The 18296-nt window shown below is 39.4% G+C and overlaps 1 protein-coding gene across 1 annotated transcript; it reads right to left on the bottom strand.

The window, feature by feature from the left end:
- Window positions 1-7032: 7032 nt before the first annotated feature.
- On the bottom strand, window positions 7033-18292 carry LOC124152272 (immunoglobulin-binding protein 1-like). The gene is made up of 10 exons (XM_046525151.2): window positions 18106-18292; window positions 16181-16293; window positions 15196-15280; window positions 13815-13933; window positions 12886-13021; window positions 12362-12431; window positions 11395-11495; window positions 9965-10116; window positions 9116-9258; window positions 7033-7466 (listed from the first exon to the last, which is right to left on the bottom strand). Exons 1-10 carry the CDS (start codon window positions 18217-18219, stop codon window positions 7426-7428), a joined length of 1074 nt encoding a protein of 357 aa, XP_046381107.1. The 5' UTR covers window positions 18220-18292; the 3' UTR covers window positions 7033-7425.
- Window positions 18293-18296: the final 4 nt, after the last annotated feature.

Below are 18296 nucleotides of genomic sequence, written 5' to 3'. Positions count from 1 at the left end.
TACTGAGGTCTGATGCATACAATATAATGGGCAGTTGCTGAGGTCTGATGCATACTATACCATGGACAGTTACTGAGGTCTGATGCATACTATATCATGGGCAGTTACTGAGGTCTGATGCATACTATATCATGGGCAGTTAATGAGGTCTGGTGCATACTATATCATAGGCAGTTGCTGAGGTCTGATGCATACTATATAATGGGCAGTTTGTGAGGTCTGATGCATACTATATCATGGGCAGTTACTGAGGCCTGATGCATACTATATCATGGGCAGTTACTAAGGTCTGATGCATACTATATCATGGGCAGTTACAGAGGCCTGATGCATACTCTATCATGGGCAGTTACTGAGGTCTGATGCATACAATATCATGAGCAGTTACTGAGGCCTGATGCATACTATATCATGGGCAGTTACTGAGGTCTGATGCATACAATATAATGGGCAGTTGCTGAAGCCTGATGCATACTATAGCATGGGCAGGTACTGAGGTCTGATGCATACTATATCATGGGCAGTTACTGAGGTCTGATGCATACTATATCATGGGCAGTTACTAAGGTCTGATGCATACTATATCATGGGCAGTTGCTGAAGCCTGATGCATACTATAGCATGGGCAGGTACTGAGGTCTGATGCATACTATATCATGGGCAGTTACTGAGGTCTGATGCATACTATATCATGGGCAGTTACTGAGGTCTGATGCATACAATATCATGAGCAGTTACTGAGGCCTGATGCATACTATATCATGGGCAGTTACTGAGGCCTCATGCATACTATACCATGGGCAGTTACTGAGGTCTGATGCATACTATATCATGGGCAGTTACTGAGGCCTGATGCATACTATATCATGGGCAGTTACTGAGGCCTGATGCATACTATATCATGGGCAGTTACTGAGGCCTGATGCATACTATATCATAGGCAGTTACTGAGGCCTGATGCATACTATATCATGGGCAGTTACTAAGGCCTGATGCATACTATATCATGGGCAGTTACTGAGGCCTGATGCATACTATATCATGGGCAGTTACTGAGGCCTGATGCATACTATATCATGGGCAGTTACTGAGCCCTGATGCATACTGAGACATAGACAGTTATTGAGGATTGATGCATGATACAGTGTCATGGGCTAATGTTCCTGATCTCTGACGATGTCCAAATAAAACAAAATCAAAACAAAAATATTTTGAACATGTAGAATTTATTTCCACAATGTTGAATTATCTTGAGCATCATTGATCATTGTGATCTCAAGCACAACAACTGCTTATAATATGTAATAGCACTGGGGTTACTGCAATCGTTGTGCTCAGATCCTGTAGAGAAACAAGCCCAGATTCTGATATTCACGAACACAGACATTTTGATTTGTTCTTTTGAGAGTACTCAATCATCCTCTGTATTTATATCTCTATTATATTACAACAAATACACTGGACCCATTCACCACAATAGCTTTGAGCCGCTTTCTAATTGCAGAACACCAAAAATAGCCACCCATTTAAATATGTAGCGTGAGCTAGAGAAGGGCTGTGATAGGTAAGTGATTGGAGAGATAGTGACGTCACTTCCAGAACAAAGCTATGATGTCAAATGGATCCACGGTATTCATCGTGACAGAATTGAGAATTAACATCCTGAATTATTGAGGATGCTACTCAATATAAACAGATGAGTAGAAAAATAATGGCAATATCTATGGCTCTCACATGATAATCCCTGGACACAGAGTTTCCTTTGTTTGACACAGGTAAAAGAGTTGGAATCTTTGAGAGTTTGGATCAGGTAAATCAGTTTGCATTTCTGAAGCACACAGACAATGACACATCAAATACCTGTTCCAGGTCAGGCGGTAAGGTGTTATATATGTAATAACTCCCCACAGGAATTTCTAAATTCCCAATTATTGTGTCATAATTTACACTAAATTGACATTGTAAAACTTGTAAATACAAAAGGTTCAAATAATTTTCAATGGCACTATTTTTCAGCAAGCACTTTATCAAGTCCAGACAATCAGATCACAGGTACTCATCACATTTGTGGACATTTACCGAAGTAAATGACAGGGCAGATGCATGGTGAGACTCAGTGTTGGTCATGATTTATCAACAAGAACCATTCCCAAGCACCTTGAACCAGATCACAGATACAGTAATTATTAATCAGCAGGATATTCAAACATATACACTTTTTAACCATGTTAAGAGTTTCATGAAATAAGATCAAATCCTGTGAGCAACAGTAAAATGAATTTGCCTACTGTATGTCATCCTCTATACCTCCAGGGCTCGCATTTCGGTAAACCTACACTATAACCCCTGGATCCATTCCTGTGGTTCTCTCCATCTCAAATTACCTGCCCTAGATTTTCATTAACATTTTACCGACCAATCAAACGTCAAGATAAGGAAAAAGCAATCTCAATAAAATCAGATCTTAGTTCTTGCTACCGCTAAACAAAGATCTGAGGACATCCCATTTGGGGTCACGTCAGAACAACCTTTCATCCGACCAATCAGAGCGTCGCCTACCAGATCATGAAAGTGACAGTGGGAATGTGATTTCTCATCAGGCATCCTCGAAAACTTTAAAACGGGGTATTCCTAACGATAGTTATGGACTTAACAACTGAATCTATACAATCTAGATCATATATTAGCCATTCGAGAATGTTCTTTTGTTCAGGTTTCAAATTTTTAAGCGAGAATTTGTCAAAATATGTTTCGAAGCGTAGTCGCCAATTTGAAATTAGTGTCGTAAAGCACGAGAAAGCTTCCTTCTGATTGGCTAATGTCAACTACTTGTCAGTAATTCCATTGGTAGGTCAAAGTTTGCCAAAGGTTGGTCTGACGTGACCCGTAATGGGATGTCCTCAGATCTTTGTCTAGCGGCAGTGAGAACTAAGATCTGATTTTAATGAGATTGAGGAAAAAGGAAATGGGTAAGGGAGGACTTGCCACCACCAGTTTTAATGAACATGAAGACGTCCATCCATCAAAATTTGAGAGCATTCTCTTGCCAGCATTCAGTTTTTCAATGTTAAATTTCTTGCAAACTCTATCGTAATCAAAGGCTGGTTTGATAATTGGTCCGTTAGACTGAGTAGCGAAGCAAATCAAACTGGCTAATGAAAATCAAGGGTGGGTAATTTGAGATCGTGTGAACCATGGGAATGGATCTAGGGGTTAGTGTAAGTTTACAGAAATATATTACGTCCCTTGATATATCGAGGATGATATGGATGGTCCGACTCAGTGTTGTGTCATGATCTATCAACAACAGCCATTCCCAAACCCTTCAACCAGACCACAGACACAGTAATTGATATTTAGGAGGATGTTCAAGCAAAAACACTTTTAAACATGTTGAAAGTTCCATGAACGACCAATCTAAGTAACCAATCCTGTGAGCATTAGTTAATGTGTTTGGCTACTGTTGATATTAAAATGAAAAAAACATATAATTTTGTGTGGTCTTATTTCTTTAATAGCTGCATGAACCTCAAGAGATTTGATTTGTTTAAATCAAACTATTCTTCCGACACCATAATGCAGCGGTAGAAATTGGCACTAGTCCTGTAGTCCTTGCGAAACTGCCCAATAGTTGAGGTATCATAAGGACTAGTAGAAATTTGCCATTTTTAAGGGTTTTGCTACATGTTATCATTATAAGGACTAGTGGACTAAAACTGTTAGTTTCTACCACTACATAATGCATCAATGAAATTCAGCAAGTGTAAGACTTGAATCATTTTCTGAAATATTCTGTACTTCTATGATTTTTTAAAGGTAAAAGTACTAAGTAATAAGGGATTCTATGTCTCAGGTGAATGAATAACTTAATGTTAAGTAGCTTATTACCAACCGGCATAATGAGAAATACCAAGTAGAAAAATGTATGAGACTGTTCCTAACTGAAACTTAACTCATATCATCCCACTACTCTGGTAGTATAATATAACCAATTTCTGATGTCAACTAAACCTGGGAGACATGTCAAATGAATTGGTATCAATGCAGCAATATCATTAATGGTACTTTAACTACAGATGCATCAACACACTGTGTGAATTGAGAGGAGTTAGTTTTGAGCCATTTTTTTCAATATTCAAGCAATATCACTGCAGGGTAGTGAGTGAGTGAGTGAGTTGGGTTTAACGCCACTTTTAACAATATTCCAGTTATATTGCCGCGTGTCAGCTTAATGTGGGAGGAAAGCTCGAAGTGATGCAGGTCTCACATATTTACCACTTCGGTGAAACCCACGAGCAGGGGTATGGTGCTGACAAACCTAGAAACATAATCGGGCCGAACCGGGATTTGAACCCCACAATCATAGGTTTCTGGCGTGCCCAAGGGACGCAACTCTGCACAGCGAATCGCCGCGCCTTAGACGACTGGGCCACCCGTGCCCCCCACTGCAGGGGAACCAACAATGAGTTTAACATATGAACCCATGAGGGGAATTAAACCTGTGCTTTCAGCGTGACCAGCAAACGCTTTTCCCACTTGGGTGCCTCAGATCCCTCACTCCCTGAATTGCTACAAGTACAATGGATAAGTGCCTTTCATTTTTTATTAGTTGGTTCAGACTTTTTGCTCAAAACCTTTGGTCTTGTGTTGAAATTATATTACTTTTTGGGTATATAACATAAGACTAGTAGGCATGGCAGGATGAGAATATTTTTCCAAAAGCTCTATTTTTCTTAGGGCATTTTTGTGAAACAAGACAGGAATGTCAAACAAACTATTGTATAGTGTTTTACATGAGAACAAAACCACAAGCTGTACTGGTGAAGCTGTGAATAGCATTTGAGCAAACATAAGCATGTCAAATAAAAAATAGTAAAAACTAACGATTCTAAAGAAAATTCCATATTCCAGATATTTGAGTAGGAGATCTGTACATACCATGCATAACCCCCCAAAACGCCAAGAGATACTTAATCTACCTATCTAGGTGTGTAACATTTTAATGCTGTTCTCATCCTGACAATTATGACATTAGTCCATATGTTATGGCATCATCAGCAATTAACCAAATTACATCCAAGCTGGATTTCAAACTTAGTCATACCTTCATGCAAAAACACCCGTTGCCATGATTGTAAGTACAGGCCAATTAGTAATCCTCCTCCTCGATTGTCCTATTTTCTCACAAAATAAACAATAAAAGCTAAAACAAGAAAACAGACTGTTGAGTGAAATGAAACGGCTGCCTTGTTGTCATATTGAAAGATGAAAGTGCCATTGACACAGCACCAATATAAAAAGAAATCATAAAACAATGCACATTTGTAATTTGAAAATTCACAACAGACAGCAGACAACAGAAAAGCTAAGAAGACTGAAACAATTCACCAGTGCACCATGATGTCACTTGTTTGTTTGTTGCTTAACACAGCACTCAGCAATATTACAGCTATATGATGGCGATCGGTAAATAATCGAGTCTGAAACAGACAATCAAGTGAGTGACATGAGCATTGATCTTCGCACTTGGGATACGATGATGTGCATCAACAAAGCCAACGAACCAGACCACCCGACCAGCCTGACTACAAGAGGTCGCCTCGTACCACCAACAGGCTGCTGGGGATGACATCTGACCCTGAACCCACACAGGGTCAATACTGTGAAATAACTGACTGACACGATAGCAACTAAATCCTCTTTCATCCAGCTTCGGGCTAAGCTCATCACGCCGAAGACCTAGGTTCGATTCCCCACATGAGTACAATGTGTGAAGCCCATTTCTGGTGTCCATCGCCGCGATAATGCAGGAATATTGCAAAAAGCAACGTAAAACCACTCACTCACTCATCCTGCTTTGGTTGCTAGGGACCAAACGGACTCCCTACGAGGATGCTAATTTAAGGTTATCTAAAACTGATAAAGTGTAAAACATTAAAAACACAGCTTTTTGTTTCCTTTCAAATTGACAGAATTTCTTGTTCCCTGTGAAATATATTAATAATATTAATATTATTACATGTTTTGTATTGTAAACAACTGTGTGAGATAGCATGGTGTTGGTGTATCATTTCAGTACAGTTGAAAACATGACTTCATCAAGACGCTCTTTGATAAGGATAGCTATAAATGTACAAGATAAATAAAAACATGTTCTTTGGACCCTCTACAAACTTGAAACCTGTTTCACAATTCAACATGAAGAAGGAAAAATGACCTTTTAACTAATAATACAATGTAATCTTTGCACTAGGCCATCAGATTTGAGTTGTAATCAACCCTTTAAAAATCAGATCTTTGTGATCACTACTGCTACACAAGGATCTGAGAACATCCTATTACAGGTCACACTTTCGCCAACTTTGACCTACCAATGAAAGGACTATCAGGAAGTGACATTAGCCAGACAAAGTTCTTGACTCAAAATTTGAAACTTGAACAAAAGAAATTCTGGAATGTGTCATAAATCACCGAATTTGTATTGCAGTACTTTGGAAAGTCTCTTCCATTTCAAATGATTAACCCATTGAATCTGTCATATAGCCCTTTTCATGTTTCCATGATTAGAAAACACATTTGGACTTTCACTTTCACGATCTCACTGATTGCTCGAATGAACGGTCGTTCTGACATGGTTGGTTGGTTTGTTGTTTAACGCCGCACTCAGCAATATTCCACTTATATGATGGTGGTCTGTAAATAATCAAGTCTGGACCAGACAATCCAGTGATTAATATCATGAGCATCGATCCACGCAATTGGGAAACGATGACATGAATCAACCAAGTCAGTGAGCCTGACCACCCAATCCCGTTAGTCGCCTTTTACGACAAGCATAGTCACCTTTTACGGCAAGCATGGGTTGCTGAAGACCTATTCTACCCCGGAATTCGTTCTGACATGACCTGTAATGGAATATCCTCAGATCATCGTCTGATTTTAATTAAGATTGAATTGCATTACTCTCAAAATATCATGTTACTAAAATCTGTTTGTTGAAATGGCTCAATAGACATGAACAGTTCAAGAATCTACAATCAATTTTTATTTCTTTGAGCATAACGTCTGCGGAGAATATAACCAGCACCACTCACTTGTATTCCAGTACACACATATCTCAATGGTTCTGTGAATTTTCTCAGAGACAGTTCTACAATTACACTTCTATATTCACACTTGACCTTTCATGTTTGTCATCTGTTCCATATGCAATTGAAACACAATTAATGAGTTGTAAGATGTCTCCCGATCGAGCAACAAGGGGAGACAACTCTGTATTTCTTGAAACATCACCAATCATTTTCATGCAGCTACATTGTCCACTCTCAACTCCACTTTCCATGTCCACCACTGTCAGATACCAAAAACTTCACATGATTGCCTGAGTGAACTTTCGTTGTCAACGTGAACATATTTTTCACAACCTCACAACATATTTTTCCTATTTCCCCATCCACGCCTATGATCTGAAATTTTAAAAAAAAACACTTAAAAAAATGCATATTAAATTTTTGTAATATTTGGCAAATTGGCCACAACAATCAAATCAGGTTGTTCTGTGTATTTAGTATTAAGGCATGAGACAATCAAACACAATATCATTGTTCAGGTCTGAATCTCATTTGATACGTTTCATAATGGACTCAAGCACAAAAACACATCTTGTCAAGTTGATTGAGTTTTTATTTCCAGTGTATGTTATCGTATATGTATAAGTCATCGATATTCCCTGTAACAAGAAGGAAGCTTATTCTCATGGACAAATCAAAATACGATCGATATACCCTGCCACAATATGTTCTGTTCAATAGCATAGTGTTTGAAATTATGCATGAAAGTCATGTGACTTAGCATCGACTCAACATGCTGGAGTACCACAGCAGAAAGCAAAGGATTCTGAGATCCCCCGTAAGTCCACTAGTATATGAATGAAACTTCAAATGTGGGATTGATAACATAAACTTCATGTTTAGATCACAATAATATTTATGAACAAACAAGTAAGGATGTCAATGATTGGTTGTTTTGTTGTTAAACGCCGCACTCAGCAATATTCCAGCTATATGACGGCGGTCTGTAAATAATCGAGTCTGGACCAAACAATCCAGTGATTAATATCATGAGCATCGATCCACACAATTGGGATCGATGACATGCATCAACATGATCAACCAAGTCAGCGAGCCTGACCACCCAATCCCGTTAGTCGCCTTTTACGACAAGCATAGTCACCTTTTACGGCAAGCATGGGTTGCTGAAGACCTATTCTACCCCGGAATCTTCACGGGTTGGTGATGAGAGGATGTCAATGAAAGTTGAACAAGTGAAATTAATGCTCAATCCCATGTATGTTTATGTTCTATTTGATACCAGCGCAAAATTAGTCTACCTCACATATCAATACATATGATATTTAAGTCATATCATACATATTGCGATACTAAAGTCCTGATATCACACATATGGTGATACTTAAGTCATCATATCATACTTATCATGATCAATACTTTATTTGTTCTGATTTTGCATGAACTTCCACATGGCCAGGCTAACAAGAGGTTGTTGCTATCAAAATGTTGTGTTTAACTCAAATTAATTTATGTTGGTTTTCTCTAACAGTAACAGTATCATGGGATAATTAGGTTGAATCTGTGATTGGAAGGGGCACAGGCTGCCCAGTCACCTGAACATAGTTATGTCCCTTGGGCACACCAGAAACTTATGATTGTGGGTTTGAATCCTTGTTCGCCCAGATTTTGTTTCTAGATTTGTCAGCAGCATACTCTTGCTTGTTGGTTTCACAAGAGTTAAAAGTTTGAGACCTGCATCACTTTGGGCTTTCCTCCCTCATTAAGCTGACACGCCATCCCATAACTTGAATACTGTTACTTAAAAGCTGTGTAAAACTTAACCTCACTCACAGTGATATCAGCAAGATCCTGACTTCTAAGGGGAATAACTCTGCACAGCCAATGATGGTACATCACTCACACAGCTATATGTAGCATAGCCAAATGTTGAGGTGAAGCTTAAACAATTATTATGGCGCATTTGGCACCGTCAATTGGCCCTTAGACCATAGGGGTCACCATTCCCCTCTATTAACACAACTCACCATCTTTCCAGTCATCCAGCTCTCTCTTCCTCTGCAGCTCCTCGGGTTGGTCTGTCTCCACCTTCCGTTCTTCCTCTGCCCAGTACTTCTCTTCCTCTGCTGCTGCAGCTTCAGGGTCAGCCACCCGGTCCTGGAGACTCATGCTACAGACACAGGGAGCTTTTTGTACTGAATAGTTTGTTTGTTTGTTGCTTTTTTCTTTGTTTAACTCCGCACTCAGCAGTGTTTGAAATAATTTTAGACCCAACAAGGAAGTCAAGCAGGTGACCCATAATTGTTGCTGCCCATCCTCAATGTTACCTGCCCCCATTCAGACATTATAAATATTGAAAAATTGCAAAATAAGAACAAATTGCATCTTGTTTCAGTTGAAACAAGAAACCACCATTATCACAATTCCACACCAAGGGTCCATCTTTCCAAGGCAAGGGAGTTAACTGACCGCAAAAAGTCCAGTTTCCACACTTGCTGAACTAGACTGTAATTTCTGGGCTCGATCGTAGCGTCACCAGTGGCTATTACAAGTTATGTCCCTTCTACGTCCCTCCTATTGACCAATCTGATTCCACCTCTCATATCACTAACAAAATCTATATTGTCATAAAACAGGTCTTACTTCACAAAGTGCATCAAATCAAATCTGTTGACGTTGAGTTGGCAGTACACATGCTTTGCAAATCCTGCAATCGACCAAAATCTGCACGGCAGTTTACGAACCGGATTAGCAATGCGATTTTGATTGGACTATGCATACACTCATTAGTCCAGCCAAAATATAACAACACTTGCTTGCTTGCTGTTATACTCACTGGCAGTAATCGGGGTGCATAACTTAACATCTCAACTTACTTCCCCATCCCCGATGTTGGTGGGTGGAATGTGCCATCAGCCAGCTTCTGCTCGTAGAACTCTTCAATGGTGTAAGTAGGCAATGCTGAGTAGCCGGCACCGAACACCTGCTTCTGCACCATGTCTTTGGTTAATATGAATGGACGGAAAGGCTGGAAAATAAAATACCATATTTCCTTGAGTACTGTGCACACTTGTTTTCCAAAAAATACAGCTTTGTCGAGGGGGTGTGCCTAACTGTCACACACCTTCAACTTGTACAATGAGTCTGGTGTTTTTTCCCAAACCAAATACATTGTTAGGTCGAGATGAACGGATGGAATGGTTGAGAAACAAATTACTGAATTTTTCTTGTATCCAATGCAGATACGTGAGTGAATGAGTGAGTTGGGTTTAACGCCGCTTTGAACAGTCTTGCAGTTGTATCACGGCGTGTCAGCTTGATGTGGGATGAAAGCCTGAAGTGATGCATGTATCAGACGTTTACACTTTGACGAAAACCAACGACCATGGATCTGCTGCTGGCAAACCTTGTGAATATGGAATATGGAATATGGAATATGGAATATGGAATATGGAATATGGAATATGGAATATGGAATATGGAATTCGAGAAAGCCTCATGACGGATGTTGATGTCAGTATTTCACATCAAAAGTATTACGTTTGATATTACAGACCAATTGTAATAACAACCTCATCATTCACTTTACAGTACAATATACTCTATAAACAGGAGTATGACAGGGTATTGGCCTATTGGGATGGGATGTCTTCAGATCTTTGTTTAGCAGTAGCGAGAACTAAGGTCTGATTTTAATGAGATTGAGTCAATATTTCAATACTATTATTCTAAATCCACATCACCATGATTACCACTGGTTTACCTTTACTACAACCATGCAAAGGAAGGGTCATACTGGTCATTTATTAAGGTGGGGGGTGCACAATTGGTCTTGGGACTGTATCATATGTTGCTGCCCGCCCCCCCCACTGTATGTAACATTCCCCCTCCCTGTCAAATACAGGTATCGTGTATACATTGACCCCTCCCAATAATAAATGACCAGACCCTAAATAATGTTCATTATCCCGGTGTTATGGCTCTTTGGACGCTTAAGAAACATTCGTAGTGTTCTCTCTAATCACATCAACAACTGTAAAACATCTCATTCAACTTTCTCTTTAGAACAAGCCATCATCAAAGGATTTACATTTCCTGTGTGATGCTACACCTCCCGTTAAACTGCAAGTCATCGCGATAAACATGGCCACTCGAAAAGGTATGATGTCTGAAAACCTATATGATCCGATGATAATGTTTTTATTTAATAAATTAGAACTGTCTCATCACACCAGGCCAAACCCCCCCCCCCCCCCCCCACCCCACCCCCCCTCCTCCCCTTCCCAATAAATGGGCAGTCTCTTACTTTTGCTTGTTTCTTTGGAGGATGCTCATTCTTGTGGTCATTTGGATGCTTCTTCTGCTCTGCCTTCATCCTTGCCATGTGTTCTAATATAGGAATTTCGGCTGAAAAAGACCATGTTAAAAGAAATTGTAAACAGTGTTTGAACTCAATTATTGAGTGAGTGTGAGAGTTCCAGTTATGTCACAGCATGTCAGCTTAGTGTGGGAGGAAAGCCCGATGTGATGCAAGTGATACACAGGAGCACGGGTATGGTGGTGACAGGCCTAGAAACATAATCGGGACTAACCAGGATTCAAACCCACGTGCACAGATTTCTGGCGTGACAAAGGGACGCAACCCTGCACAGTGAACTGTAGTGCCTTAGACGACTGGGCCACACCTCACTGTTTGTTTAACTATGCACCCTGCACTTATGAGTGAATATGAAAGATGTATTAGTCAATCCAGTCAACACATACGCAGGTCATACAGTAACCCCATGTTCCTAACACTCAGGCCAGCTCTAGAATCTTGATGAGGTGAGGTGAAATTGGGTTCAACGTCGCGTCCAAGATTATTGCACTTACATAGCGACGTGCATGCATATTGTGTGTGTGTGTGTTAGTGGCGGCTTATACTAGTATACTAGCCTATACTACAGACTGTTGCTGATTTTATAGTACTAGCCCCTTGAGATACCATGAGGCAGCTTAACATGAATACCCCACTCAGACACAGTATACTGATTCAGAGCCGACCAGCCCTTGTTTTAGCCTCTTAATGCCGAGCGCCAGGCAGAGTAACAACAAGTACCATCTTTTGACATCTTTTGGTGTGAAGCAGCCAGGGATTGAACCCTGGACCTTCCACTCTCCGGGCGGACGCCCTACCACTAGACCACAGAGGCGGTCACATCTGGATGACATCATGTGAAATGATCAATGTTAGTGTAGAAGGTCATAGAGAGGGTAGTGGGACTATGACTTACTGTTAATACTGTCAATCTCCTCCATACTGCGAGACACCCACTGCTTTAACATTGTAGTGTAGTACTCTCTCTGGAACAGGAGGCAGTCTTCATACCAATATGCATGAGTCAGAATTGATATACATCTGCACAGGCAGAATTGATATACATGTGTACACAAGGCAGAATTGATATACATGTGTACACAAGGCAGAATATATATACATCTGCACAGGCAGAATTGATATACATGTGTACACAAGGCAGAATTGATATACATGTGTACACAAGGCAGATTTGATATACAAGTGTACACAAGGCAGAATTGATATACATGTGTACACAAGGCAGAATTGATATACATGTGTACACAAGGCAGATTTGATATACAAGTGTACACAAGGCAGAATTCATATATAAGTGTACACAAGGCAGAATTGATAGACATGTGTACACAAGGCAGAATTGATATATCATGACAGGCAAACGCTTTAACCACTAGGCTACCTACCGCCCCAGTCTGTCATTATTCTACCCTGTCTCACCTTGACTTCTTCCTCTACGGACTCCTTCTCCATCAGCTCATGCAACTCCTTCATCCTCTTCTCCATCTCCTTCTTCTTCCGGAACTGCTCAATCTTCGACTGCCGCGTACTCGCCATCATCCGCATGTCCATACCCCTGAATAAAACGTTCTAGTACAGACTGGCACCTTTAACAGTTTCACTGCTGCCAAACCAGCCTAATTTTCTATCTTAAAAATAGTTATGAATTAGATGACGCCAGTTAGAAATTTCACATCTGTACTATCTCATATTACATGAATGTTTGAAAATGTTTTTGGTAATCAAACAAGAATTGTTATATGTTTTCAGAGTAGCACTGCTGTGTCCACCTACACTGAGCTATCACATGGTTATCAAGGTTTTTAACTTTGGAAGAACATGACCATATATATTTGATTGTTCTTAACATCCTGAATCCCCGTGGGGATCTGGTTTTGAAATTGGTCTTCGGCAACCCATGCTTTTCGAAAGAGGTGACTAACGGGATTGGGTGGTCAGGCTCGCTGACTTGGTTGATGCATGTCACTGTACCCCTATTGTGTAAGTTGTTCATCACGTCAATCACTGGACATTGTGTGCGCCAATAAACAACAAACAAACAAAGACAAATACAATCCTGAAAACAAGGACGCAGTTGCCCAATTCAGTGATACTGTGAGGACCATGATGGGGTCATCACCTTGGTGCTAAAACCTGAGATGATCCTGGGTAGAATAAGTCTTCAGCAACCCCTGCTTGTTGTAAGAGGCGACTGACAGGATCGGGTGGTCAGGCTCGCTGACTTGGTTGATGCATGTCATCGTATCCCGGTTTCGTAGATCGATCCTCATAATGTCAATCACTGGATTTATAGACCACCGTCATATAGCTGGAATACTGCAGTGTGTGGCGTTAAACAACAAACAAACCTTGGTGCTACAAGACCCATGGCTGTGGCGGCATCATCCCCATCTTCATCAACACAGGCCACATCAATGTCAGTCACTTCATAGTTCTTACAGAGTCGCATGTAGTCCGTGAAGAACAGCTGTAAAATGAAATACCTAAACATTTAAGGCAAGGCTTAATTGGTTTCTGGATCATACAGGGATTAATCTAGACCTGCTCAAGGGCAGATATTCAGGCCCCAAGTCTGGTAAATGTCAGTAAAACTTCCCAAATTTGAATTAATAAATCCCAATTTAAGTGAATATAGTTAAAACTAACGTTCTGGCTTTGTGGAAGTAACTTGTATACCACTAACAACAGGGCAAATAAACTGGATGAGGCCTAAATGCATAGTTTCACATTATCTCACTAAACGAAATGTTAAAATACATCCTAGTTAAGGAAAACAAAAACGTTTTGAACAAAATAATCAGTTTGCCTGCCATGGGCACTTAGAAAAGAATGCTGGATAAACCCCTTATTAACTGACCCTAAAAAAGGAGAAGTGAAAAAAGAATATCTGATAAACTCTATTTATTATTATGCTGAACATGCTGACTGCACATTTACATGTCAAAGAAAACAAAGGTGTATGCAAATTATAATAGGTTAAATTGTTAAACTGCAAGAAAATCAGATTTAACAAATGAGACTAAATTATTGCTATCTGAATCTCCCTTTACAGAATAATACATGTATGTGAAATAACACATTGTTTTTTTATACCCAGTATAATCATGTACACATCTGAGTGAAAAATTATCCCAAACTTGATATTTGAACAATGATGAAAAACATGCTCAATAGTGTTTGACGCAGCACTCAGTAATATTCCAGCTACATCATCATGATAATACTGGGCTGAAAATACTCGAGTCTGGACCAGATAAACCAGTGATGAAGGACCAATGGTCAATGCCATCGATAAATAGATAAGAGGCCTGCCCTGTACCACAAACAGGTTGCTGAGGGCTAATTGTATGTGAAGAGAGGAAAAATAGGGTTTGTGTGGTTGCTTGTACGGACTTATACCAGTTTTAAAGTGCTATCCCCCGATTTACCATGCCGCAGTTTAACATGAATACCCCACTCAGACACAGTTTACTGCATCCAACCAAACCAATGGTTGGCTTATCCCCTTAAATCAGAACACCAGGCAGGGTAACAAGTACAGTACAATCGTTTAACATCTTTCGGTATGACATGGAGAGGGATTAATCCATCAACCTTTAGTTCTCCAGACAGACACTCTATCCACTACACCACAGAGACTTAAGGATCAATTTTATCCCTGAACCAATGCTGTTAAACAACCAATATATTGCTCCTCAAAACTAGGGGAATATAAAGTTAGAACCATACCCGAGCCTTCTTGACGAGCGGAAGTCTTTCTGCTCTAGTTGTCTGATATGTGAAGAAACCTAATAAGGCTGGTAGTAACATGTATCTGAAAAGGGAAAATTCCAGTGACCAAGATAAGGTGTTGGTATGTTCATGATGTTCAGTGTATTACTTCATTCAGATGCTGAAGATATCAAAATCAGTAATTTGTTAATGAAAGGAAATAGTTTCAACATACCGATTTCAGTGTAATAAGCAATTTGTGAGCCTTGAAAATTGACAAAGGGGCAGTTATTAAAACCATACATAACAAGTTAAATATTCAACATACCCTACTCATTGTAACAAGCGATCTGTGAGCTTAGAAAATTGACAAAGGGGCAGTTATCAAAACCATTCACAAGTTAAAAATGTTGTTGGAGATCTAGTGGTAGACAACAAAGTTGTTCAAACATTGATGTACATGATGTATGTCAAACGTTTATATAATAGTTACTAGGCAATAATATACATGATATACTCCAACACTTATTGACGAGGACTTAATACGCCGAATACGGTACCACCAGTACTGAATGAGTTAGAGAGTATGGTTTTACGCTGCTTTTAGCAATATTCCAGCAATATCATGGCAGGGACACCAGAAATGGGTTTTACACATTGTACCGATGTGGGGAATTGAACCCGGGTCCGACTGGCTGACTCTTCGACAAATAGGCTACCCCAGCGCCCCCCACCAATCATTAACCCATCTTTGGGGACATTGGGGATACCAGAAATGAACTCAGGTCGGAAATGAATACATTTGGTCTATGCCATATATGGTTTGTCATGCCAACACTGTAACCATGGCAACCACGAGGCTTTCCCACTGCCTATATGCATGAAATGCACCAATCGAAAAAGAAAAAAGATTAGAAAAAAAAGTTATTAAGAACTCAAGCATTTTGTTGATGCACACTAAGCATGAGCAACGTAATAAATGGAAATATTTGCAACAACTTACTTCAATTCAGAAGAAGCTACTTCATCAAGGCTTTCATTGTCGCTGAAGAGGGACAATTCATTTGTCATGTGCACAGCTTTCTCACACTTCTGGACACCAAAATATATTTTATCCTGCAAGACAAGTTATGAGATCCCATTGTGTGTTTGACAACAATGACTTGTTTGGTCTTATCGTGGTCATTGGAACAAATGTTTTTTTAACTTTGACATGTATCACAATCTTTTTAAGCGGAGAACCTACAGTTTGAGGTTGAAAAAAGAAACCAGACCTAAGATCATGTATATCAGTTTAGACACATTAATATTAGACTTATAAACAACTGGCAGCTAACAAATGGACAATACCTGTGCAAGCTCTTGGTTTGACAGACAATAAGGTTAGCAGAATGATGTTTGCATTTGACCAACTAAAGTGTAAGAACATTTTTTTAAAGAACATTATTGGTTGATTACCTAAGTTTGAAGTGGGATTTTCCGTGACACATGTCGCATAATCCTTTTCATCAAGTTATTATTAATTTTCAGTAGACAGTATTCTTAAATGTACATCAGCATGATTGCAAGTCATTTGTTTGAACTGTTTCCTCTTGTGTGAGTGAAATGTAAGTCATTCATTAACATAATTAAATGTCAACGACTTTTACATTATTGGCATTTACATTAGTTCAGAAAAAAACTACATAACCATGATTGCAATTTTGAAATATGTATCAACTAATTGTTATTTTATTTATATTATATCAGATGCCAGTGATATATTAAAGAATAAAAGACAGCTAGTTCAACTCAGCTATGATGTCATGATGATGTGTTGATTGTCATGTTGATTGTTGATTGTCAACTGAATCTTATATGTTGATCATGGTAAAAGGGAAACAACACTCCAACTTATAGTCTTTGTCAGGTAATCTGAGTGGTTCTACCAGTAATTATACCTATAATAAAGTCATTAACTGAACATCAAGTGAATGGTGACAAATACACAGGTTAGCAGAATGATGTTTGTATTTGAGCGTTATACCATGAAACATGGATGACACGAAGGGAGTTGTAATTGATGCATTATATGCAGTTTGCATGAAAAATAAGGGTTGTTGCTGTTTTGAGTATATGATATGAACTTTATTGTCATAGCAAGCATCATCCTGGGGGTGATTCAAGGGGATTCCCCCTCACTGTCAACGATGGCCTCCCACTGCACCCTCGTTGGTCTAAAGCCAAGTTTGTTTTGTCCCTGACGCTAATTGGCATCTGGTGATTATGCGGGATAAGTATAACGGCATCGGCTAGACGACAAAAAGTTGGAGTGTTGTTTCCCCTTAAGTAAGTAGGTGAGTTCGTCTAGCCTGTTTATTTGGAAGGAAAAACCTAAAAGAAGTCAGAAGTTCAAACAAGAACATTTTGTTATAATGGTTGTGGGTCTTGTTAAAATGTTACAGAAATCTCAATTGTAACTTTTTCGTTTGTTATGTGAAATATTCAGTGACTTTTTCATTCTGGTCATCACTGTTCATGTTGTGGATCATGGATCTTCTAAGTTGTGTGTGCATCTCTGTGAGTTGATTGTAGTAACAAGGAGAGTCATTTCATTACATCCTTGTCTCATTTGACACAAGCGTGTACATGAACAAGTTGTCACACTGTTTATCGTTAAAATTTGTTCTTAATACAATCAATATCATCTTCTAGAATGCCAACCACAGCTTCTAACGACAGACAGTGAGACAATAGATAAATAGATTATCCTGAGATTTTTTGGGATATATATATACACATCATAAATCATGGTGAATCATAGTAAGACGGTAACCTAACGAGACTAACTATTTAAAATTATCGACTGACATTTTGGGTTCAATGGCCTAAATCATTCCCTAGTAGGCCCTATGTATATATCGCTGTACAACATGCTATTCTTATCACCTGGACTTTGTCGTCTGCAAGCGGTTCGTCACAAGTGTCAACGAAGATGAAGATTTTCCAAATTTCCTCAAAGAGATCTGACAGTTTAGAGCCTTCTTGTGGAGCTTCGGCCATCTTTCTATTTTAAGATTCTTACGTTTATGATAATCTGTTACTCATACACAGCTCTCATTACTTCCCTTGGCTGCCAT

Source organism: Haliotis rufescens, unplaced genomic scaffold (assembly GCF_023055435.1).
Source record: "Haliotis rufescens isolate VD_foot unplaced genomic scaffold, xgHalRufe1.0.p SCAF_4, whole genome shotgun sequence".
NCBI classification, from domain to species: Eukaryota; Metazoa; Mollusca; class Gastropoda; order Lepetellida; family Haliotidae; genus Haliotis; species Haliotis rufescens.
This window is presented reverse-complemented; position numbering and strand designations above follow the sequence as displayed.

Coding starts and splice junctions, on each gene's coding strand:
- LOC124152272 (XM_046525151.2), bottom strand. CDS start 18,219: ATGGCCGAAGCTCCACAAGAAGGCTCTAAACTGTCAGATCTCTTTGAG. Junction 16,294..18,105: donor TTGCAGACGACAAAGTCCAG/GTGATAAGAATA, acceptor CTTGTCTTGCAG/GATAAAATATATTTTGGTGT. Junction 11,496..12,361: donor GGAGATTGACAGTATTAACA/GTAAGTCATAGT, acceptor GGTCTTTTTCAG/CCGAAATTCCTATATTAGAA.